The 25,349-nt window shown below is 51.6% G+C and overlaps 2 protein-coding genes across 2 annotated transcripts; one reads left to right on the forward strand and one right to left on the reverse strand.

The window, feature by feature from the left end:
• Positions 1-1,359: 1,359 nt before the first annotated feature.
• TLR9 (toll like receptor 9) lies at positions 1,360-7,013 on the forward strand. Its single transcript, XM_008513095.2, has 2 exons — positions 1,360-1,471; positions 2,353-7,013. Exons 1-2 carry the CDS (start codon positions 1,469-1,471, stop codon positions 5,443-5,445), a joined length of 3,096 nt encoding a protein of 1,031 aa, XP_008511317.2. The 5' UTR covers positions 1,360-1,468; the 3' UTR covers positions 5,446-7,013.
• Positions 7,014-11,274: 4,261 nt separating this feature from the next.
• ALAS1 (5'-aminolevulinate synthase 1) lies at positions 11,275-25,321 on the reverse strand. Its single transcript, XM_008513094.2, has 11 exons — positions 24,745-25,321; positions 23,552-23,770; positions 21,123-21,350; positions 20,177-20,326; positions 19,537-19,759; positions 18,062-18,246; positions 17,101-17,280; positions 16,349-16,513; positions 14,025-14,293; positions 13,124-13,286; positions 11,275-11,577 (listed from the first exon to the last, which is right to left on the reverse strand). The coding sequence occupies exons 2-11, from the start codon at positions 23,748-23,750 to the stop codon at positions 11,417-11,419; spliced, it is 1,923 nt and encodes a 640-aa protein (XP_008511316.2). The 5' UTR covers positions 23,751-23,770; positions 24,745-25,321; the 3' UTR covers positions 11,275-11,416.
• Positions 25,322-25,349: the final 28 nt, after the last annotated feature.

The raw sequence follows: 25,349 nt of genomic DNA on the forward strand, positions 1-25,349 counted from the left end.
ATCCCTGCCCTCAGGAAGCTGACATTCCAGCAGGGGAATAAGATAATATGCAATAAACCATGAAAAATCAATGGTATGGTGTGTCAGCAGGTAAACACAGTTATGACAAAGGAAAACAGCAGGTAACGGGGCTCAGGAGTACCAGATCCTGGGTGGGAGGTTTATAAGAAAGTCAGGGAAGGCCTTATTGAGAGGGTGACATATGAGCAGAGACACAAAGGAAGCGATGGAGGGTATATGTGAGTATCTGAGAAAAGAACTTCCAGGCAGAAGGAAGAGTATATTCAAAGGCCCTGGGGCAAGAGAGTACATGGATGCGTTTAAGCCACAGCAAGGAGGGCGGTGTGACTAGGGACCCATCAGGGAGCCAGTGGAAGGGCAGACCCCATAGGACCTTGTTGGCCATTATATGGACTGTGGCTTTGACTCCCGAAAGGGCCATAAAGGGTTCTGAGCAGAGGAGGGTCTTCATGTGTCTTAGGGGCCAAATGTGAATATGCTGTGGGGCGTGAGAGCAGAGGCAGGGCAACTCGTGAGGGGGCAGCAACTGCTTTGGTCTAGGCTCGAGCCCAGGCTGGTGGGCGTGAAGGTGGTGTGCAATGGGCAGATTGTGGGCAGACTCCCAAGGTGGAGCCAACGGGCTTGCTGAGGGTCCCAGGTCACCCTGGGGTTTCAGGCCTGAGTAATCTGAGTCAAAATTGCCTGGGTCAGAAGGAGCGCGGGAAGAGCCTCGGAGGCCCGGCCGGCCCAGCCACAGGGTTTGTGTTCTGACAGAGCACCAGGCACATGGGGAATGCAGAAGCTGAAGCCCTGCTCCTGGAGGAAGTGACATGCCGTGCTGGAGGCATCTGCAGCCTGGGTAAGGCCAATGCTGCCTCACCCCGGCTACCTCAGGCAACACAGAGCCCTGGGGATGGGGCCGCAGGGGCAGGAAGGTCAGGTGCAGGAGCCACTGGCCTGGAAGTGCTGCCTGGGGGCAGGGACTGAGGGGGCGTGGAAGATTCCTCCTAGGCTGGGAGGGTGTGGGTGTGGCTGTCAGCATGCCCACCCAGGTCTGGCACTGCCCCTAGTTCTAATCTCTCACTGACTTCAGACTGGGCTCTGGGACTTCACCCCTCCTTGGACTTCCCAGAGCCCAGGTGTGAGGCCCAGCAGGGATGTGGTGGACTGTTCGGCCAGGCCATCGGGGGGGCGGGGGGGGGTTGGGGGGAGTGGAAAGAGGAAGGAGTGAAGGGGCTGTCTGCCATCTGACTATGCAAATGGCCTCTGACTCATTGTACCCCTCAACATCCCGGCTATGAGCAGGGTGGCGGCAAAGGAGGGGGCTCCTAGGTTATTGTGAAGTTCTCACTTCCTCTGTTCTCTGAGCTGTTGCCGCGTGAAGGGACTGCGAGCACAAAGCATCCTCCTCTGCAGCTGCTGCCCAGTGTGCCAGCTGGACCCTCTGGATCATCTCCCACTCCCTGTCATGGTAGGACGGCAGCCCTCAGCCCCCCCGGGAAGGGGACAGCCTGGGAAGTGGTGAGGAGAGAGGTGGGCTTGGCAGCTGCAGACAATAGTGAAAAGGGCAGTCACCCACATGGCCCTGAGGATACTGAACCCTGAAGACATCAGAGCAGAAGCCCTTCTCTGAACAGTGAGACCCAAACCCATTGTGTGCATGAGGAGGCTGAGGGCTAGGGCTGCGCTCAGTGTGGCGCTGGGGCTACAAGCAAGGTGGATGCCCAGGGCTGGGATCTGTCTGACCTTTTGCTGCCCACCCCTTCTCTGATCTATTCTGATTCATGGCAGGGCGAGTGCTCAGGCTGGGTGAGGGGGAAAGAGCTGGGCAGTGCCCACCCTAGCAGCGGTCCTGGGAGGTAGCCAACCTGGACCCCAGCAGGAGACTCTCTCTCCACCTGGGTCTTGGCCAAAAGGAGAGGAAGGCGGTGGAGGGCAAAGGGGGCTTTTCAGGGCGGCTGGAGGGACGGGAGCCATACGCCCCCTTGCTCAGAAGGAAAGAGAAATGGCCTCTGACGAAAGGAAGGGAAAGTGGGGGAGAGCCCACTGGGCCTGCTGACTGCTTGCCCCCTGTCCTTTGCAGCTGGGGTTTGGTTATGAGTGACAGCCCTAGATCATGAGGCTGGATTCCAGGTCTCAGAACCAGTTCTGAGTCCCAGTTCTGAGTCAAAGGCTGGACCCGAGCTCAGGTTCCCCACAAGCCTTAGGAGCTAGGCTGGGCGCTGGGCAGAGAGACAGGAACCTCCCTTGGGAGGGCTGGTTGGGGGTTGGGAGCCCTGTTGGAAGGCCCCATGAAGCGGGCTGGGGGGAGGTGGGGCTGGGCTACACTCTCACCCAATCTCCACCCAACAGGGCCCTTGCCATGGTGCCCTGCAGCCCCTGTCTCTCCTGGTGCAGGCGGCCATGCTGGCCGTGGCTCTGGCCCAAGGCACCCTGCCTCCCTTCCTGCCCTGTGAGCTCCAGCCCCACGGCCTGGTGAACTGCAACTGGCTGTTCCTGAAGTCCGTGCCCCACTTCTCAGCAGCAGCACCCCGGGACAATGTCACCAGCCTTTCCTTGCTCTCCAACCGCATCCACCACCTCCACGACTCCGACTTTGCCCAACTGTCCAACCTGCAGAAACTCAACCTCAAATGGAACTGCCCGCCAGCCGGCCTCAGCCCCATGCACTTCCCCTGCCACATGACCATCGAGCCCAACACTTTCCTGGCTGTACCCACCCTGGAGGAGCTGAACCTGAGCTACAACGGCATCACGACTGTGCCTGCCCTGCCCAGCTCCCTCGTGTCCCTGATCCTGAGCCGCACCAACATCCTGCAGCTAGACCCCACCAGCCTCACGGGCCTGCATGCCCTGCGCTTCCTATACATGGATGGCAACTGCTACTACAAGAACCCCTGCGGGCGGGCCCTCGAGGTGGCCCCAGGCGCCCTCCTTGGCCTGGGCAACCTCACCCACCTGTCACTCAAGTACAACAACCTCACAACGGTGCCCCGCAGCCTGCCCCCTAGCCTGGAGTACCTGCTGTTGTCCTACAACCACATTGTCACCCTGGCACCTGAGGACCTGGCCAATCTGACTGCCCTGCGTGTGCTCGATGTGGGTGGAAACTGCCGCCGCTGTGACCATGCACGCAACCCCTGCGTGGAGTGCCCACATAAATTCCCCCAGCTGCACTCCGACACCTTCAGCCACCTAAGCCGCCTAGAAGGCCTCGTGTTGAAGGATAGTTCTCTCTACCAGCTGAACCCCAGATGGTTCCGTGGCCTGGGCAACCTCACAGTGCTCGACCTGAGTGAGAACTTCCTCTACGACTGCATCACCAAAACCAAGGCATTCCAGGGCCTGGCCCAGCTGCGAAGACTCAACTTGTCCTTCAATTACCATAAGAAGGTGTCCTTCGCCCACCTGACGCTGGCACCCTCCTTCGGGAGCCTGCTCTCCCTGCAGGAACTGGACATGCATGGCATCTTCTTCCGCTCACTCAGCCAGAAGACGCTCCAGCCACTGGCCCGCCTGCCCATGCTCCAGCGTCTGTATCTGCAGATGAACTTCATCAACCAGGCCCAGCTCGGCATCTTCAAGGACTTCCCTGGTCTGCGCTACATAGACCTGTCAGACAACCGCATCAGTGGAGCTGTGGAGCCGGTGGCCACCACAGGGGAGGTGGATGGTGGGAAGAAGGTCTGGCTGACATCCAGGGACCTCACTCCAGGCCCACTGGACACCCCCAGCTCTGAGGACTTCATGCCAAGCTGCAAGAACCTCAGCTTCACCTTGGACCTGTCACGGAACAACCTGGTAACAGTCCAGCCAGAGATGTTTGCCCAGCTCTCGCGCCTCCAGTGCCTGCGCCTGAGCCACAACAGCATCTCGCAGGCGGTCAATGGCTCACAGTTCGTGCCACTGACCAGCCTGCAGGTGCTGGACTTGTCCCATAACAAACTGGACCTGTACCATGGGCGCTCGTTTACGGAGCTGCCGCGACTGGAGGCCCTGGACCTCAGCTACAACAGCCAGCCCTTCAGCATGCGGGGTGTGGGCCACAACCTCAGCTTTGTGGCCCAGCTGCCCACCCTGCGCTACCTCAGCCTGGCACACAATGGCATCCACAGCCGTGTGTCCCAGCAGCTCTGCAGCACCTCGCTGTGGGCCCTGGACTTCAGCGGCAATTCCCTGAGCCAGATGTGGGCTGAGGGAGACCTCTATCTCCGCTTCTTCCAAGGCCTGAGAAGCCTAATCCGGCTAGACCTGTCCCAGAATCGTCTGCATACCCTCCTGCCATGCACCCTGGGCAACCTCCCCAAGAGCTTGCAGCTGCTGCGTCTCCGTAACAATTACCTGGCCTTCTTCAATTGGAGCAGCCTGACCCTCCTGCCCAACCTGGAAACCCTGGACCTGGCTGGAAACCAGCTGAAGGCTCTGAGCAATGGCAGCCTGCCTTCTGGCACCCAGCTCCAGAGGCTGGACGTCAGCAGGAACAGCATCATCTTCGTGGTCCCTGGCTTCTTTGCTCTGGCCACGAGGCTGCGAGAGCTCAACCTCAGTGCCAACGCCCTCAGGACAGTGGAGCCCTCCTGGTTTGGTTTCCTAGCAGGCTCCCTTGAAGTCCTAGATGTGAGCGCCAACCCTCTGCACTGCGCCTGTGGGGCAGCCTTTGTGGACTTCCTGCTGCAGGTTCAGGCTGCCGTGCCTGGTCTGCCCAGCCGCGTCAAGTGTGGCAGTCCGGGCCAGCTCCAGGGCCGCAGCATCTTCGCACAAGACCTGCGCCTCTGCCTGGACGAGTCCCTCTCCTGGGACTGTTTTGGTCTCTCATTGCTGGTTGTGGCCCTGGGCCTGGCCATGCCTATGTTGCACCACCTCTGCGGCTGGGACCTCTGGTACTGCTTCCACCTGGGCCTGGCCTGGCTGCCCCGGCGGGGGTGGCAGCGGGGCGCGGATGCCCTGAGCTATGATGCCTTTGTGGTCTTCGACAAGGCACAGAGCGCAGTGGCCGACTGGGTGTACAATGAACTGCGGGTGCGGCTAGAGGAGCGCCGTGGGCGCCGGGCGCTCCGCCTGTGTCTGGAGGAGCGTGACTGGCTACCTGGCAAGACGCTGTTCGAAAACCTGTGGGCCTCAGTCTACAGCAGCCGCAAGATGCTGTTTGTGCTGGCCCACACGGACCAGGTCAGTGGCCTCTTGCGTGCCAGCTTCCTGCTGGCCCAGCAGCGTCTGCTGGAGGACCGCAAGGACGTTGTGGTGCTGGTAATCCTGAGCCCTGACGCCCGCCGTTCCCGTTACGTGCGGCTGCGCCAGCGCCTCTGCCGCCAGAGTGTCCTCTTCTGGCCCCACCAGCCTAGTGGCCAGCGCAGCTTCTGGGCCCAGCTAGGCATGGCCCTGACCAGGGACAACCGCCACTTCTATAACCAGAACTTCTGCCGGGGCCCGACGATGGCTGAGTAGCACAGAGTGACAGCCTGGCATGTACAACCCCCAGCCCTGACCTTGCCTCTCTGCCTATGATGCCCAGTCTGCCTCACTCTGTGACGCCCCTGCTCTGCCTCCGCCACCCTCACCCCTGGCATACAGCAGGCACTCAATAAATGCCACTGGCAGGCCAAACAGCCAACCCTGAGCTCACTAGATGTATGGGTGGGGACGAAAAAGAGAGAATTCTCCAGGCCTCCCTAAAGTGAACAGGGGCTAGAGGTGATTTAGGGGAAATTACTGTGGACAGAAAGGGAAGGCTCACAGGACGCAGGTGTACAGGGGAGGGAAGCTGCTAAGGGCAGCTGTGTTCATGGGCATCTTTTCAGGGCAATCTGAAGAAGGTCACTGAATGCGGTCTTGGTCTTCCCAGAGAGCAGGCTGGGCCTCCTACCTGTTTCAAACCTTCCCCAAATGCCCTGGCCTGCCTATCCTGTCCCAGGCAGTGCCAGGCAGTCCTGCTTAGGCTGTCTCAGCACCCCTGCTGTATATTGGTCTCAGGATCTGCCTTCCTCACCTGCTGGACCGAAAATGCCTCGAGGGCAGAGGACCTGCAGGCCTGCTTCGTTTCTGCCCCCCGCAAAGTCCTGAGAGGCAGCCGCCCTGGGTAATGTTCATTCCCAAGTGGATGGGGAAGGCTTTGCGCTGAGTTCGGAGGGGGCAATTGCGCCCCCTGGTGGCCACATCTGTGCTGTGCCCAGGAGGCTGGCCCGGGTAGGGGACAGGATGGCCTGTGGGTATATACCCACAGCAAGGAGCTGGGAACCACAGAAGATTCTGGAATGAGCTCACAATCCATCCCTTTCTGTTTCCACCTACAGTGCATGCTAAGTCTCTCTGTTCTGACTTCAAAGGGACACGTAGGTGAGCCGTCACCTGGCTACAAAGATGGGGCCCCCTTCCCTGCCCCTGCCTCTCACAGCTGATTGCACTTACGTGGGACACATGCCACATCTGACCAGGATGGAGTATGTGTGTGTGTTTCTAGTTTTGATACCCAGTATAGATTTCGGGACACTGCTGGGAGCCCCGATGACCAGTGTCTGGAGACAGCTTGTTCAGAGTCTGCGCTCAGTGAGTGTGTGGGGAATCCTGGGTCATGTCAGTCCTGGAGCCCTTGAGGTACTTTGTCCTGGGCTGGCTGCCTCACCATCTCTGGAACCAAACCTGCCCTTTGAGGAGCAGAAGAGACGTGCAGTCTGACAGTTGGAGCTGGGGCCTGGGGTGGCAGGAGAGTGGAACCATCTTGCCTGGCCCCACCTGGTTTGGGGCCAGCTCACCCACTCAGGGCCTGTGGGGTGGAAAGTTGGAGCTGGCCACAGACTTGGCTAGTCTTGCAGCTTGATTGTGGGCAGGCCGGGGTGGGGGAAGGCTGCGAGCAGGGTCTGCTTTTGACCTTCCTCCAAATCACAGCTGGGAGAAAATTATAGGCCACCTTCCTCTTTCTGACTGGGGCACGGGGGCTCCTGTGGTGGGCTGGTGTCCCCTGTGATCTCCTTGCCTGAAATAAAGACAGAAAGTGGTCTCTGACCCATTGATCAGAAGCCCCACATGGACTCTGTCCTGTCCTGAGGGCCAATCCAGCTTCTGGAGGAGCAGGCTGAAGGATGGTGCTACGCACTTGCCTGTGCCTGGGGAGAAAAGAGAACAAGAACTGTCTTCACACAGGGTGGAGCCTTGGGGAAGGCCCCTTGTTGAGTGGCTCTGAGACTGTTCCGGCCACATCCAGGAGCAGGACTGGGAAGCAGAGCGCCGAATTTTGCATGTGGGAAGCACAGTTTGCCTGTCTCTCAGGACAGCTAAGGCCACCCTGGGGCAGTTCCCAGACACCCCACGCTCCATGCCACGTAACCACCCACTCACTCATGCTCACAGTCCTGGTGTTTTGGGGGCTGCAGATTCAGAAGAAGAGCATTTCGCAGATGAAGCACCGGGGCTGTGGGAGGAGGACTGTTGGGCTTGGCTTCAGTGAGTCTGGAGGTCTGTGGCACTTGGTTCGAACTGCAGGGAAAAGCTCTGCTGCCCGTCTGCGGGATCAGAAGGAGCAGAGCTCCACTACCCTGGGTCCCGCATGAGGCGGTAGGAGCTGGGCTCAGGGGGGCTGGTGGGAGGTGGCTCCCACTGCACCGTGGTCAGGAAGGGTGCTCGTGGTTGGCTCCAGGTTCTCTTCTCCACACTGCCACACATCCTCGACCATTAACACGGTCTACAACACTGCTCTGCAAGGCTGGGGAAGAGATGGGACTCAGATAGAGATGGGACTACCCGGGGTAACGACCAGCTCTGCTGCTGGGGTTATCTTGGGCAGGTGACCACCCCTTTGGAGCCTCAGTTTGCTCATCTGTAAATGGGGATGGCCAGATTACTCTGCAGGCTGTTATAAGAATTCATGGTAAAGTGTGTAAAGGCCTAAGAAACCCAGCAGCTCCTCAGTCATGATGATTGGGTAAGGGGCTTGTGCTGAGAACAACCAGCTGATGTGGCTTCGATATTTTCTCTCTCCACCCTGAGGTTGATCCTCCCGAGCCAGGCACCCTGTCAAGAGCACTGAAGAGGGTTCAGAGGCAGACATGGTTCAATCAGAGTCGCGTGAAGCTGGAAACAGGACTGGGGCACCGGGGAAAGTCTGCAGACCCTGGTGTTGCCTCCTGCGCTTTTTGCTAATGGGGAGCAGTGAGTACTAGACAAGCAGAGGTCTGAGCACAAGACTTAGGAAAACATGATAAGAGGAAAACTTCAGTGTAAGGAAATTCTATCTGCTAAGATTTTAAACTGCATCTCACCCTTTTCCCTTTAGGACACTTTATTTAATGCCTTAGGCTTCTATTGTTGGAAAACTTCCATGACATCATACATTTTCACATGAGTTCCTATTAAAAGCCAAGCTTCTCATTTTTAAGCAAGCAGTTCACAAATCCCATCCACTTCCTGCGTCTCAGTCCATCATCCTTTGTTCTCATAACCCCAAGCAGCAGTGAGTGGGAAAGTGGAGCCAATGATCTTGCTGACCTTGCTGGCTCTGAGTCAACTGAGAAGGAAGGTGGGTCCTCCTGAGCACTCCCAGAGAAACATTACCCAAGCTGGAGGGAAAAAACATCAGGAGGAAAAGAGGTGGAGGGTGTTCCAGGCGTGGGAACATGAGGGACAATGGAAAAGTCCTGAAAACTCATGTGAGAGAACAGAGCTGGGAAAGCTGAGGGAGGCTTGTTTCCTGAGCAGAAAGAAACCGTGGCGTGGTTTCAAGGGAGCGTGACTTCCACCGTGCCCAGTAGCCTGGCTAGATGTGTGGTTTTATCTGATGGGACCAGGACTCAGCTGACCTCTCCAGCGTTGGTCCCGATAAGGGTGCGTGTGCCCACTCCCAGGCTCTCTGGAAGGGGTGTCGGCACAAATCTGACCAGAGGGAAGGGAGCAGGGCACAGCTGCCCCTTCTAGAGCTAAGAGAGGGGAGCAAGGCCAAGAGGTTCTCTTTGTCCTCCTGCTGCATGGTTGTTCTTCAGCTTACCTATTCTTTCTGGTAAACTAGAGTTGGATGTTATCATTGGTCCCTGTTATGGGCTGAATGTTTCTGTCCCCCCAGAATTCGTATGTTGAAGCCCCAACCCCAGTGTGATGGCATTTGGAGGTGGACCTTTGGAAGGTAATTAGATTTAGATTAGGTCATGAGGTGGGGCCCATATGATGGGATTAGTGGCTTATAAGAAGAGGAAGAAAGAAATGTCCCTCTCCGAGCAGGTACTGAGGAAAGGTCATGTGAATTTGTGGCAAGAAGTCAGCTGTCTACAGGCCAGGAAGAGGGCCCTCACCAGGAACTGAATCTGCCAGCGTCTTGCTCTTGGACTTCCCAGCATCCAGGACTGTGAGAAACCAGTCTGCGGTGTTTCGTTAAAGCAGCCTGAGCTCAGATAGTCTCCTTTCATTCATTCAACAGACGTTTATCTGCTCAGTGCCTGTGTGTGAGGTACTGTGCTGAGCACTGGGGATACAGAACTGAGGAGAAAGACAGGGTGAGTGATCGACAGGGGAAAAGGCATTGTGGGTGGTGACCGGCTTTGAAGGGCAGCAAGGTAGGAGGTCAAGTGATGGCAAGAACACAAAAGGGGATGCCTTGGCCTAGGGGCTTAGGGAAGGTCTCCTCAGGGATTCTTGTCCTGTGTGAAGAAAGGTAGCTTGCCAGGATCCAGGGTAGAAAAACCCAGGCAGAGAAACAATGGCTAACAACCTCCAAGGCCTGGAAGCTGGAGAGAACCTGGGTATTTGAGGCCCAGAAGTGTGCAGCAACAAATGAAACAGAGTCAACAAATGAGGGTGGGATGGGATCCCAATCCCAGGGAATGTCGTCAGCCCGCGTGAGAATTCTGGAATTTAATCTGAGCGCCAATGGAAGACCCAAGAAAGTTTTCTGCAGGGGAGGGACACGATCTGATTTATATTTTTAAAAGCTTTCTCAGGCTGCTGTGTGGGTCGAGGCTGGAGCAGATGCCAGGATGATGGTGGCATGATCGGGATGGTAGCAGTGGAGGTGACGGCAAGTAGCCTGGCCTGAGACATATTTTAGAAGTAGAACTTACAAGACTTAATAGGCTCAAGGAGGGAAAGACAGCTGACTTCCACGTGAGAGGCTGGAGTAACTGCGTAGTGATGGTTAAGATGAGGGAACAGCAGGTAGGGGAGGAGGGGGAAGAACCTAGGTGCCCTCTGGACCTGTGTGGTTCAAGGCGGTCAGTGATGTACGGTGGAATGGAAAACCCAGGGCTGGGAGAAGTCACGCGGCGGGGAGAGGAAAGGGTTAGTGCAGTTAGAGAGGAACCTGGTGGGTGATCAATATTCAAAGAAGGATCCAGCCAAAAAGGCCAAGAAGGACCAGCTCATGAAGTAGGAGGAAAACAATCAGGAGACGTTAGTGGCACAGAAGCTTAGAGGAGAAAGCTGTAAAAAGGCCAAAAACAACCACCTCAACCACCTCCACTGGGAGATCCAATGAAAGGAAAACAGAACCGGCCACTGGATTTGGCAAGAAAGCAGCAAGATACAGCAAGAAAAGAACAGCCTCCATGGGGAACAGGATGAAGGACTGAGTGCGTAGGGCTAAGCAGAAAGAGGCAGAAGAGAGGGATGTGGCAGAAGCTAGAAGGGAGTCTGCACTGAGGGAGAACTTGCTTTTCAGGATGGGTGACGGAGCCTTCTGCAGGCCAACAGGCAGAAATTCAGGACACAGAAGACAAGAGATGGTTGCAGGAATGTGCAAGAAGCAATGGGACCCAAAATACAAGTGAAAGGAGTCAGGGTGAGGAGCACCAACAGCTCCACTTTCCCTGGAGGGGACACAATCCAGGTGCAGATGGCTGGAGGACTTGGTGGGGACAGACAAGGCAGTTCCCTCCTGCCTGCTCGACTTTCACAGGGAAGTATGAGGTCAAGGCAGTAACTGAAAAGGGAAAGTGGGGGGTGGGGGTGGGGCACAGCTGTGGCGGGATTGCTGGGCAGGCTGACTGCCTGTTTAAGATCTGAGGTGAGAAATTTAAAGTGACACCTTGGTCACTTTATGAGTGCCACTGTGGTATGACTTCTTTCAGAACTGTTCAGTTGCTGAGGTGCGGCTGGGTCAGCCACTGGATGCAGCAGGCATTAAAGAGGTAGTTGGGTTCAGCAGAGGGGAGGTTCTGCCATTCCAGCAGGGTCTGAAGCCATTACCAGAGGACCGGTCTATTTTATACATTTTATACATCTCAACAACATAGACCAAATTTAAAGGGAGGAAGAAAAAGGATTTTTTGATTCAGTAGCCAATAACAGGAAGACCCATCACTTAAAGAATTTATTTTCAGGACTAACATTTAACTGTGGATTGAAATTTAATATAATTTAATTCACATATAAAGACAACTCTGGACACTATCTGGCTATGATGTGGCCTGGCGTTAGGTGGACTGAGGCCACGACACACTCAGGCCTGAGCAGAGACCAACTTGCTCATGCCAGAGAAGTACGATTTCTCTCGTTCACTCATCACTTCAAAATGCAGTGGCCTCCTGCAGAAGTTGCACTCAGCTGAAGAATGTGGCTTGAGTTCCAGCCCGACTCGCTTCCATGTGGCCAGCAGATTCTCTGCGAGAAGAAACAGTTTTACAAAATTAAAGGGAGTATCTACCCAAGAGAAATGAAAATATATGCCCATGCATGGCGGCTGGCCCAGTGGTGGTAGCAGTTGGGTTCCTGTGTTCTGCTTTGGTGGCCCAGGGTTTACCAGTTTGGATCCTGGGCGTGGACTGACACACTGCTTGTCAAGCCATGCTGTGGCAGGCGTCCCACATATAAAGCAGAGGAAGACGGGCACGGCTGTTAGCTCAGGGCCAGTCTTCCTCAGCAAAAAGAGGATTGGTGGAGGATGTTAGTTCAGGTGTAATCTTCCTCAAAAAATAAAAATAAAAAGTTGAAAATACATGCCCATGTAAAACTTAAACACAAATGTTCATAGCAGCATTATTTTCATAATAATCAAAAAGTGGAAACAACCTAAATGATCCTCAATTGATGGATAAACAAAGTGTGGTATATCCATACCAAGGAAGATTATTTGGTAATAAAAAGAAATAAAGCTCTGATTCATGTGACAGCAGGGATGAACCTTAAGAACACCGTGCTGTGAAAGAAGCCAGGCACAAAGGACCAGATATGGTATGCTTCCACTCACATGAAATCCAAGTACAGCCAAGCCCACAGAGACAGAAAGTGGATCAGTGGTGGACAGGGACCGGGGAAGCGGTGATGAGGAGTGGCTGCTAACAGGTATGGGGTTTCTCTTTGGGGTGATGAAAATGTCCTAGAATCAGATAGTGCTGACGACTGCACAACATTAAGATGTCCTTAAAAACCAATGAATTGTATACTTTAAGAGGGTGGAATTTGTAGTATGTGAATTATCTTTCAATAAGGCTGTTATAAAAATAAATAAGGAGAAATCAAACCCAACTCTGGCTTTCTTTTACATGTCTTCAGGGAAGATGCTGTTCCAGCATCACTCCACTACGCCGAAACTGAGCATTCCTAGCAGAACAGCCCTAAAGCCTGTAAGGAGGGGAACCTCCTCAGGGGCTCAGGAAGGCAATGCACCTTTCAGGCAGAGGCAACCTGTGGCTAAAAGCAGCCCCTCAGTCTCTGCCTTCACGCGGGACACGGGGAATGGTGGACTGCGTTGCACAGAACTGTAAACAGTCTAAAATACTGAACAATTACTCCTATCAGAAGGGGTCAGGTGTGGGGCTGGTTGAGGACCACACAACGTCGGGGAACAGAGAGAAGTGCAAAGCCAAACTCTGGAGGGCCAGGGCAGAGTCAAGGCTTCAGAGGCCTTCTCTTCTCCTCTGCAACAGCCGTTACTGTGCATCCTTCAAGTCATCCTGACGAGGGGGCACTGGAAATGATGGGTGGATTAGCAGGCTTCCTCAGAGCTTCCAAAACGACTCTGCATCCTCCCAAAGTGAATCAAGCAACTTAATGTCTTTTACAGTTTTGTACCATCTGAGAGCATTCTTAATTACTTGGAAAAAGAAGAAACAAATCAGAATGCCTCTGAAGGGCTTCAATTATAAAGAATGCAAAGACAGCTTTACGTAACTCTCCAATGGGGCACCAGCAACTCTCTGGTACTCACCAAGGAAGTAGTTCATCATCTGTGGCGTGTGGTGAGGGGTGGGGGCAATCCGAAGGAGCTCCTCTCCCCGGGGCACCGTGGGGTAATTGATTGCTTGGACATAGATGTTATGTCTGCTCATGAGTTCATCACAGACTTCCGTGTTTTTAGCAGCATCTGCAACCTGCGTTCGATGGTAACAGAAGGTAAGGTCAGAACAGGATGGACTACCTGAGTGGGGACTCTAAGGAGCAGAGTGCCCATGAGGCTGAGGTCAGGCTCGAGCAGCAGATGCAAGCCCGGGGAGAGGTAAAGCACTGCCCACACACCTGCAACTTAAGGGGTCCGGTACTGTTCAGTACAGACCAGAGAACTGAAACCATATTAGAAGTAAATTTCACATTGATCTCCCTCCCAGGCTTCCATGGGGAAAGCGGGTGGTTCTGTGACCCCAGCTCACATCAGCTGGTCCCCACACCCAGGGGTGTGTATAGCTGGGGATGAAGGCAGCTATGGTTATACAAGCTATATTAATTATACTAATTCAACTGTGACACCAACAAAGCTACTGTTTGTAGTGGGAAGGGCAAGACCTATTTCGAAATTAACTGAATACAAAGCCATATTTCAAAGCTAGCCAAGCTCAGCTTTCCAGAGCTTTCCAGATACAAGCTCTGTGTTTACCATTAAGGCCAGTGCTCTTGAGAAGGAACCTCTGTTACAGCCTGCTGGGTTCAAAGACTTCATTTCTCACTGGGAAGTCAGCCAAAGGTGGAAACACAGCAGAGGGGCACTGGCTACAGCCCACTGCCCCGGCAGTCACCCTGCCCCAGCCCAACTTCAGAAAGGCATGAACAAGAATATCTCACATCACATGTGAAGGCACAGCCCCCTGGAAGTCCAATCACAGACAGGTCATTACCCGGACAGGGATGATGTGACTGGGGCAGTGGATGACTGGGAGGCCGGCGTCCATCAGCATCTGCCTCATGAGCTTGACATTGCGCTGGTGCTGGCGGCGAAGCGCCCGGCCCTCGGCGCTCTTCAGGATCCGCACAGACTCCAGGGCTCCGGCCAGCAGCATGGGCGGCAAGGAGGTGGTGAAGATGAAGCCAGCCGCATAGGACCGTACAGTGTCGATCAGGGAACTCGTGCTGGCAATGTACCCTCCAACACAGCCAAAGGCTTTGCCTGGGAGGAGACAGCCTCATTTATTACAGCAACAGCCCCTAAATGTGCCCAGCAAGGTGCTGCAGAGCCTCAGAGCACTTACTTTTCTCTTTATTGTCCTAATTTGCCCTAAGACTGAATGAAGAAGAGGGATGGCCACCCATTTCTGGAAGAGAAAAAGCTGAGGAGGTATGAAAGGATCTTGCCCAAAGTCACATGGCCAAGCTGGTGTCTGACCAAGATCAAAATGAGGTCTCCAGGGGCCAGCCTGGTGGTGCAGCAGTTAAGTGCGCACGTTCTGCTTCGACGGCCCAGGGTTCACCAGTTCGGATCCCGGGTGCAGACAAGGCACTGCTTGGCAAGCCAGGCTGTGGTAGGCATCCCACATATAAAATAGAGGAGGATAGGCATGGATGTTAGTTCAGGGCCAGTCTTCCTCAGGACAAAAAAAGAGAGGAAGAGTGGCAGCAGTTAGCTCAGGGCTAATCTTCCTCAAAAAAAAAAAGAGATCTCCAGACCAGGCCTGGCACAGAGTGACTGGTCCCAGTGTGCCTGAATATCAAGCTGCTGCCTCTCTTTCCACCCAGGCTAGCTGCTCTGCCACCAGGCAAGGTGCCACCTCGTGAGTTCTGTGCTGGGCATGCTCTCTGGGACAGGATGTGAGCTGTGGTGCTTGCATTGTCCTCTCACCATAAGCACTACTCTCGAGGCTGGAATGTAACCCAGCTAAGACATTAACTGTTTTGGTCTGACCGGTATTATTTCCTATTTAAGAAAACACAAAACTCCGACAAGTAGCATTTGCTAGATAAATATGAAAACTCAGAACCTGTTAGGGTTGATTTAGGGCCAGCCTCATGTTTCAATTCTCTGTAAGTCCCTTTGTATAATCTGTATCTCAGGTTTCAGGATTAACGACGCCAGAACAGTCCTCCTAGATCTTAACATTATGTTCTGTCATTAACATTCTCGCTTGACGCCCATGCAGGGCTGGGCTGGTGTAAGTTCTCACAGTGGAAAATTCCTGTCTCCAGCCTTTTCCATCTCACAATGACCATACCTTCAAAGAGCCCACGACACGAGCGCTCTTTAAAAGAAAAGGGCCGCTGGAATCAGGACACACGGACAAATGCCTTTCTCCTGGGGGGGTCCCGCCCAGTGAACCCCCAGGCTCTCCTGGTCTGCACGAGGTTCTCACGCCCCTCAACAATGCTGAAGGACGCTCTTTCTTCCCTGCCTTTCCTTTACCATGTGCAGGCTGTAAACTGGCATTTTAAACTAACTGCTACATGGGTCTCCAACTGCCTAACTTTCGAAATCCTAAAATTTGTACAATCTACATTTTCATCTCTTTAGAGTTCTCATGGGTAAAGAAAATGTCTATAGCAATTGTTTGCACACAATTCATTTATCTTCTCCACAAAAAGTGGGGCAGGTCCAATTGTTATCTCCATTATACTGATGAGGAAACTGAGGCACAGAGAGGTTAACTACCAATCCTAGGTCAGACAGGTTATGCGGACAGGATTTACACCAGCAGGCAGCATGGCCTCAGAGCTGGGCTCTATGAGACACTGCCTCTCCACTAGGAGGAACAGGGGAAATACGAAGTAGCCAGGGTGAACAGGAATGGTTCCCGTGTGGTAGGCACAGAGCTTAGTGCATCAGAACGCCTGGACCTGCAAGTCCTACCAACCGCTCTAGGACAAAAGCACTAGAATTCTTTTTTTTACTATAAGGGAACAATCTGAGCCCCTGAGAAAGGACTACTGCCATGGCATGTAGCTGGAGCCACAACTATGTTTGGAATGAGCTCTGATTGCAACAAATGGTACTTCTGCCATGCTAGGCTGTGAGATTTATTTTGATCTGGACCATGCCTCCATGACTCAAGGGACTCTGCTAAGCTGGGAAACCACTCACTGAGAAAATAAAAACACACCCAAAAAAGCGGCCCAGGCTTCATATGCTACCACACTGTCTCCTTGCTTCATCCCAGTTAGACCCATTGGTCCTTGGCCTTGTCAGGATAATGTAATTTTAATGTAGATTACACAACACGCAGCACATACATACCAAGTGTTCCAGAAATGATGTCCATTTTGGGCATAACTCCATCTCGATCGCCAATCCCTCCGCCTCGAGCCCCATACAGTCCCACTGCATGGACCTCATCCACGAAAGTGATTGCTCCAAACTCATGGGCCACATCGCACAGCTCTTCCAGTGGGCACACTGCCCCTGAGGAAAGACCACAGACTGCTCTGAAGAGCTTGCCATTTCAAAAATTTCTGTTTTGTTAAGAGTCAGAACAAAATAACTTACTTTTTAAGGTATCTTTTTTTTTTTTGAGGAAGATTAGCCCTGAGCTAATATCTGCTCCAATCCTCCTCTCTTTGCTAAGGAAGACTGGCCCTGAGCTAACATCCATGCCCATCTTCCTCTACTTTATATGTGGGATGCCTGCCACAGCATGGCCTGCCAAGTGGTGCCATATCCGCACCCGGGATCCGAACCGGTGAACCCCGGGCCACCAAAGCGAAATGTGCACACTTAAGTGCTGTGCCACTGGGCCAGCCCTAAGGTATCATTTTTAATATCAGGAAAACAATGAACTTTCCCCAGTTTCTAGGTTATCTTGGGGTCTCAGAGCCTACTAAAAGTCAGAGTAGAAAATGTACATTTACCCAAATTTACACAATGTCCATCAGTTACAATATCCTGGCAGAGAGTGAAAAGAAATTGCAAAAACAAAATAAACACACTTTTAAAAGGTTCATGCCTAGCTCTTCATTTAAGGTTTCAGACTGGCCTCTGTTTAGACTTACCATCCATTGAGTGAACAGTTTCAAATGCAACAATCTTGGGGACCGAGGGGTCAGACCTCTGCAGCAGCTCTCTGAGGTGGCTGACATCATTGTGGCGGAAGATGTACTTTGGCACACGGCTATTCCGAATCCCCTGGATCATGGAGGCATGGTTCCCAGAATCGGAGTAAATCTCACAGCCTAACACGACAAAAATGCTATTTATTCCCATCTGCACCAAAGACAAATTATTTCCTAGACAGTCGAAAACTCAGACTTTGCCCTAAAAATGCTGCTTCTGCCCAGTAGAAAAACGATACTATGTGCCAGTTTTTTCCTGGCAAACAACTAACCAATGCTTCTCTTTTGAGAAGACTCACAGGTGTAGAATAACCTTGTGGCAGGCAATTAATCAGCTTTTAAATCTGGCTGCCTCACTCCAAACTCAATCAAAAGACAATTACAAATGACTGAAGATTTCTCCAAAGGATTTTCTTAGAATACAAAGCACGCTGAAGCAACTGGCTTAAGGAAAAGCCCTCCAAATCTGATGCTTCACGGGTATCACATCTACAGGGACTTACGATGTGCAGTCAGCACTTCCTGCTCAATTCAAGAACAACTGCTCCCAGATACTATCATTGCTCTTTTTTTTTTAAAGATTTTATTTTTTTCCTTTTTCTCCCCAAAGCCCCCCCCGGTACATAGTTGCATATTTTTAGTTGTGGGTCCTTCTAGTTGTGGCATGTGGGATGCCACCTCAACATGGCTTGGCGAGTGGTGCCATGTCCGTGCCCAGGATCTGAATGGCGAAACCCCGGGCCGCTGAAGTGGAGCGCGGGAACTTAAGCACTTGGCCACGGGGCCAGCCCCTATCATTGCTCTTAATTGAGTGTTTTTGGTGAGCCTTCTTTGTTACCAATATTCCTGTTATTACTGAGAAACTCAAAACCTCTAAGACACCCACCACAGGCTTCCTTACCTGGCATCATCTTGGCCAGAGTGAAGAGGGTCGAGTCGTTGGCCACAAAGCATGAGGAAAACAGGAGTGCTGCATCTTTCCCATGGAGGTCCGCCAGCTCCCGCTCCAGGTCCACGTGGAACTTACTAGTCCCAGAGATATTTCTGGTACCACCTGCTCCAGCACCATGTTGTTTTAAGGTGTCCCTTTAAAAAACAAAAAAAAAGGCAGGTAGAAAATAAATCTCATGGTTCTGAAGACTGTGAATCATTCCTCTCTCCAGGACCTAGGAGACTAAAACTGACGTTGATCTAGCAACTCTCTCACCACGAAACCTGGAGCCAGAAGTTTCACCAACTTCATCTTTAGACTAGGTAGGAGAAGGTCTCAAAACTAGGGTGATGATCTCTCCGGAGATTATCAAGAACAAGTGTTCATTTAACAGTCACTAAATATTAGCTGAGTTAATTTACTAAGGCTTCTTTTCTCTGATAAACATTACTTTCTCCAATAACACGGTAACTGTCTCTAGAGGGACATCTTGGATGGTGGTTACCTAAACCTAAACCTAAACCGGTCTACAAAACCAGTCACATGTCACGATGTATCTATCACTAAACTTCAGATGGGGCTCTTTTTGGCAAGCCTCCTGGGAGTCTGGCAAGCACCTCTCCTCTCAAGCGTCCCTAGCCATGGCAAACCTACTAAAGGACATGAATGATGTCTTTTTCATGTAGTTTTTCTCCGGTGCTACTAGATTCGTATTTTTCCATCTGCAGCCATAAGCAAGGACATCTCTGTGCAAGACTGCTTGGTGTTAAAGGCACACTCACTTGTGTAGTGGTAGGAAGTGAACTGACACACAGTCAACAAGCCCATAAATTTGAACCCTCACATTCAAAAGGGCTCCACCAACTACTTGCACATTAGAAACTCTTTAAACTTAATCTATAGATTCTTTTTTTTTTTGCTGAGGAAGATTAGCCCTAAGCTGACATCTGCTGCCAATCTTCCTCTTTTTTGCTGAGGAAGACTGGCCCTGAGCTAACATCCATGTCCATCTTCCTCTACTTTATATGTGGGATGTCTGCCACAGCATGGCTTGACAAGCGGTGTGTAGGTCTGCACCTGGGATCCAAACCGGTGAACTCTGGGCCACCGAAGCAGAACCTGCAAACTTAATCAGGGCACCACCAGGCCAGCCCTCTTCCTCTATTTCGTATGAGGGTCACTGCCACAGCATGGCTGACAAGTGGTATAGGTCCATGCCCAGGATCTGAATCCACGAACCTGGGCCGCTGAAGCGGAGCACACTGAACTTAACCACTATGCCATGGGGCTGGCCCCTGTAGATATTTCTAAAAGCTAAGAATAGTATTTTTCTATGGTACATTTTCAGCTGATGAATATTCCCCCCATAAAAGATCCAATCCCTGTAAATCATCAATGTCTTGCCAAATAATGTTAGTGGTATCTGAAAGCTAAGGGCTACTTACATGACTGCCCCACACACCCGTGGGTGGCGACTCATTCCTAGGTAGTCATTGCTACACCAGACCGACACCTGCTTTTTGGTGATGAGAGAGTCTGAATAGTCATCTGCCATGGGGAAGATGTGCGCCCTCCGGTTCACAGTTTTAAAAACTCGATAGGTATGGTCATTTTTTTTCTCATCAATTTTCTTCTCAAAGAAACGATCATACTGAAAAGTGGAAACAGCTACAAACAAAACAAAAATCAGTACCATCTGATGGTTAAAAAGCAGATCTGGGCTTTGGCAAAAGACCTGGGTTCCAACCCCAGCTCAGTCACTTAATAGCAGGGAGATTCTGGGCAAGTTAAGGAAGTACTTATCTGGACAAGTTACCTGATGTCCCCATGTTGAGACTGTACGTCTCAAATGAGACCGTGTGAGTCAAGTATTTAGCATGGCGCCCAGTGTGTAGATGGCAGGTATTAAAAACAAGAAGGCAGGCTACCAACAGGATTTGTATTCACTATGGCCAAGAGCACCTACTTGCATCAAGCAAGGGACGTGGTTTTTAATCCACAATTCACCATGCAATTTTATGCTTCAATCTGATGCATATTTAAGTTCTAAACTCTATCCTGCATCAGGTAAACAATGAGACTTACATTTTGGCAAGTTATCTTGAAGAAGATGGGACACTCTTTCTGGTCTCTGCTTTTGCATGATATCCTGGAAGTTCTTTAGCAATCCACTTGGCTCCCCTCCATCAGTCTTCACACTAATCACACTGGGGTTCGCCGAGGTTTGAGCAACCTCTGTAATAAAAGTAACAAGAGGCAAAGGGGACCAACATTCTGTTGTGAGTTCATGCTACCTTCCAGACAGATTGTCAAACATGGCTTATTGCCCAGTTCACAAGAAGCCAAACACAACCAAAGCTAGTTATAACTGAGCGTCTGAAGCTTCCCTCCTTCCCTCTTAGTTCCAGCAATGGCCAACAGCTGGTGCTATTTTGTTTTCAGAGCTACCAGTAAGCTTTAATGAACATTAAAGACCAAAGCTTTCTAGCTGGTTGGCACTCTTTCACTACCCCACCCCACCCCTGGACCCTAATATCAATTTTCTTCACAGAAAACAATTCCAGTCATATGGATCATTGCTGCTGGTGAGGTTTTTGGGGGCTCTTGGGGGCCCGCACAGATACAGCCACTACTGGAATGAAGGTTGCCACTCACTGACCATCAGTAAGACACAAAGCTTGGGAATCCTAAGGCCATCACTTACTGCGGTAACACTGTTTTTTACCTTTTATCCCACCCAATGGCGGGAAAGAAACAAAGGGCAGTTGGTAACAGCTTACGCCTTCAGGTATTTTCAGAAATGAAGCAGCTACAATAAAAGCTGGTCACAGCCCACACACACACCAAAAAGAAAGTCCCACATTTTGCAATACAAAATGACTGTCTATCTTGATGACCTACTTCCTTGGCCCTAAAAAAGTAAAGTGTTTAAGCAATACCACCCTAATAACAGCTCATACGTAAATCTGAGGGTCCAAAAGAGCTAAAGGGCCCTCTTCACTCTCCCTAACAGCTCCTGTCATCTGTTTACCTTTCCTCACGGCGTGCATTTCCTGCACATCCTCCTGAAGCTCTAGGCTAGCTTTGCGGAAGACACTGCTGCCCCTCTGGCTCATCTGGGCGGCCAGGAAAGGGCATTTGCTCGCAGTGCCCTGGCTCGTAGTAAGGGAGGGGTGTTCAGACGGAAGCTGTGTGCCATCTGGAGTCTGCTGGGATCCATCAGGAGCCTGCTGAGTCTCTGCTTTGGCAGTTTTGTCCTCTGGGGGAAACAGAAAAGCTGAAGTATCAGATCTGGTCACACAGTGCACAAGAAAACCACCTGTGTTTTTCTCTTATTGCCACAAAGACAAACTGTACATACTTACTCTACTCCACAATCCAGACACAAGTTTATTTTTATTAGGTTCTGCTAATTTAACCGTTTTCTCATCTGCCTCACTGGAAACAATGTTCTTGTGAAGAGTTAACTGGCACAGTCCAGCAACCTCGTAAATCCCTAATATTTCTCACTTATAAATCCAAAAAGTAGTATCTTCTAGTTTCAGACAGCCAGAGTTCTTGAGTTAGATTATTTCCAGTAAATCTACTCCAACTACACTTAGCATATTTCACGAGTGGACACACTCTCAAAAGTAACTGGAAGTGTTAATACGATTTTTCTCTGCTGATATTTTCTAAACAGATTCTTAAGAAAGAAGCTTACTGTTGCTTAACATACAAACTATTGGTTTTCTTCCTAACAAAAGAAATTAGGCTAGGGGTTGGCCCAGTGGCGCAGTGTTTAAATTCGCACGTTCCGCTTCTCGGCGGCCCAGGGTGCACTGGTTCGGATCCCGGGTGCAGAAATGGCACCGCTTGGCAAGCCATGCTGTGGTAGGCGTCCCACGTATAAAGTAGAGGAAGATGGGCACAGATGTTAGCTCAGGGCCAGCCTTCCTCAGCACAAAGAGGAGGACTGGTGGCAGATGTTAGCTCAGGGCTAATCTTCCTCAAAAAAAAAAAAAAAGTCTCCAAAGCTAGTAAGTACTTTGTGACTATCATTCGTGATGGTTGCATGGTGGTCTATCATGCGGACAAGTGATATTTACTCAACTGTTCCTCTACCACTAGGGACAGAATGGTAAAAGAGGAATTGATCGTTCAGTAAAAAAAGTACCTAACTCCTGAACAATGGTAAAGAGGAAAAGAAATTGTGCAAAGGATTAAATCCTTTCTACTTAAAGAAAAAAAAATTCCTTTCTTACAAATCCACATCCAGAGAACACATCCAACAGAGCCTGTAAGGTAAATTATTCTCTAGGATTAAACAGAATCTGAAAAGCCTCATCCTCTCCTGGCAGAGCCAGACCAAAACTAAATCCAACTGTGATCTCTTTATTGAAAACAAAATTTAAGGGACCGGCCCAGTGGCAAAGCAGTTAAGTTCGCATGTTCCACTTCGGCGGCCCGGGGTTCGCCAGTTTGGATCCTGGGTGCGGACATGGCACCGCTTGGCAAAGCCATGCTGTGGTAGGTGTCCCACGTATAAAGTAGACGAAGATGGGCATGGATGTTAGCTCAGGGCCAGGCTTCCTCAGCAAAAAGAGGAAGATTGGCAGCAGTTAGCTTAGGGCTAATCTTCCTCAAAAAAAAAAAAAAAAACCTCTAAGAAACAAAAAACAAAATTTAAAAATTCATATATGGAATAAAGATACACGTTAAAAAATCACTACTTTAACAAATTCTATATGATTCCACTTAAGTGAGGTTCCTAGAGTAGTCAAATTCCCAGCGATGGAAAGTAGAATGGTATTCACCAGGGGCGGGCGGAGGGGATGGGGCGCTAGTGTTTAAAGGGCACAGAGTTCCCGTTGGGGATGATGAAAAGAGCTCTGGAGACTGGATGGTGGTAATGGTTGCACAACAATATGAATGTACTTAATACCACGGAACTGTACACTAAAAAATGGTTGAAATGGTTTTATGTTATATGCATTTTATGACAATAAAAAAAAATTTTTAAAAGAAAAAAAATCACAGCTTTAAAACCCAAAGGCTTCCACTCAATTTTTCTGTGAACCTAAAACTGCTCTAAAAATAAAGTCTATTAATTAAAAAACAAACAAGCAATAAAACAAAGGACCAAATAGTTAACGAAGAAAAAGACGGAATGGAACACTCCAACTTTATGTGAATGAGGCACTGATGAACACTAAAAAGTTTGAGACTGACATGCAATCCAGAAACCTCTGTGGAACGCTGGCCACTGTTTCACCTTTAAAGATAGGAAAACTAAAAGTGCCCACCTTGTGGGGTCAGGATGACAATTACATGAGATAATCCATGCAAAGAGCTGAGCCTGGCACAGAGTAAGCCCCTGGGTTATAGAGACCCTCATCATCACTGGGGACTAGAACTGCTTCTAGTCTAGTAACGAATGCCAGCAGTGCCAGCCCCAACTTCACTGCTGACGACACTTACTCTCACTGGCCGGAGGGGTTTCTGTGACCTGCTGGCAGCACAGACTTGAAGTGGACACGGCCCGAGGGGCTGGTTTGGCCCCAACTTCCATCATCTTAGGGCAGTTTTGGGCATAGAAGAACAGAGATTTGCCTGCCTTCTGCAAAAAGGCCTGAGGCACGCGGGATAAGAACGGGCAGCGGCGAACGACAGTCTCCATGTCCGGGAGGTACCCTGATCCTGTAGACAGACGAGTGACATCAACGCTTGTGAACAATAAGGTAAATACCACTGCAAGGTCACTGGGTTCAGGTGTCACCTGCAATTTATAGCGGGGGTACCCTGGGATACTAACAGGTCTCACTCAGAAGGGTCTAAGGGCAGCACTGATGTGGGACTCAACTAAGGAGTTGGAACTACACTCAACCCAGGTCACCAACTTCTTCATTCCCCAACTCTATACAAAAGCACCTGCAAAGCAACTTTACCAAATTAAGTAAATACTTATGATTAATAGCCAAGGGGGTGGGACAATGAGGGACAAGTCGGGAACAGGTTTGGGAAGTCCAAGGTTCCTTGAGGAAGAGACACAGCGCAGATAAGACACCTTGGCACACACCCAGGTGAAGAAATGAGGCTAGGGAAGAAGCCACTGGCAATCATGCAAGCAGAGAGGACTCTTAGGGATCCTGACCTTCTCCTGGTCCCCACATCCCCAAACCCGAGGCAGGCATCCAGTCGGGCCCTGGGTCCCTGAGGCAAGGACCCCGAGGTCATGTCCCCACAGCTTGGTGAACTGGGCATAACCGAGAAAGAAGAGGGGCATAAAGAAGGGCAGGGGTAAGAGGCGAAGCGCCGCTGGGACTAACTGGGGAGGGGCAGGGGCTATAAAATCGAGGGCTGTCGGAAGGTGGTGATCCTGGGCAGGGGAGGTCAGAAGTTATCGGGGGGTCGAGGGCTCGAGAGTAACGGGAGGGGTATGAGAAGGGAATTCTAAAGCGGCAAGTTAAATGGGGAACGTCAGGAGGGGGCCGAGTGGGGGAAACTGAGGCGGCCAATTAGGCAAAAGGTCTGGGAGATGGACGTTGACCCCCAAGGCGGCGGTGCCCGGAGCGGTGGGGGATGGGGTCCCAACGGCCAGGGAGCGGGGCACGGGCTGGCAGGACACGCGGGGGCTTCCCTGGCCGGCGCCGCAGCGGAGCGCGGGCCCTCACCTGCGAAGGGGACTGCGGAGGCGGCGACGACCGGCAGTCAAGCCGAAGACTCGAATCAAACCGATGCCCTTGTCCTCGAGAAGCCTCAGGCCGTGAGCGCCGTCGTCCTAATATACAGCGGGGGGGAGCGCTGCGCATGCGCTGTGGGCTCGGGCTGCCTCCGCGCAAGCGCGCCGCCTCGCGCTCACGGAGTCGGAAGGGCGGGGCCGGGAGGCTCCCCCAACTTGGGCTTTTTGGGCCGGCTGCAACCACGGCTTTCCGGGATCGCCTGTCGGGAGGAGGAGGGGCAAGGCTGTGGACCGACGGCTTCATCCTGCGCCCCTTGGCCGCTTGCCTACTTAACTGCCCTGTGCTTCAGAACCCTACGCCCCCATTGTGGGGCATAAAAAGGGCAGTCAGAAGTGCCGCTAGGGCTAAGTGGGGGGTTAACAGGGCTGTAAAAACGGATGCTGTGGCCATAGAGGACGGAAGGGAAGCAAGGGTTCTAGACCAGGGTTTTAAGCAGGATCCTCCCTGCCCGGAGCTTACTTTCACAACTGCGATGGGGCTTCCCAGAGGAAGTGGGGCTGGATTGCCCAAGAGTGGAGTGATCCTGGGGATGATTT

This window comes from Equus przewalskii, chromosome 15 (genome assembly GCF_037783145.1).
Source record: "Equus przewalskii isolate Varuska chromosome 15, EquPr2, whole genome shotgun sequence".
Classification (NCBI taxonomy): domain Eukaryota; kingdom Metazoa; phylum Chordata; class Mammalia; order Perissodactyla; family Equidae; genus Equus; species Equus przewalskii.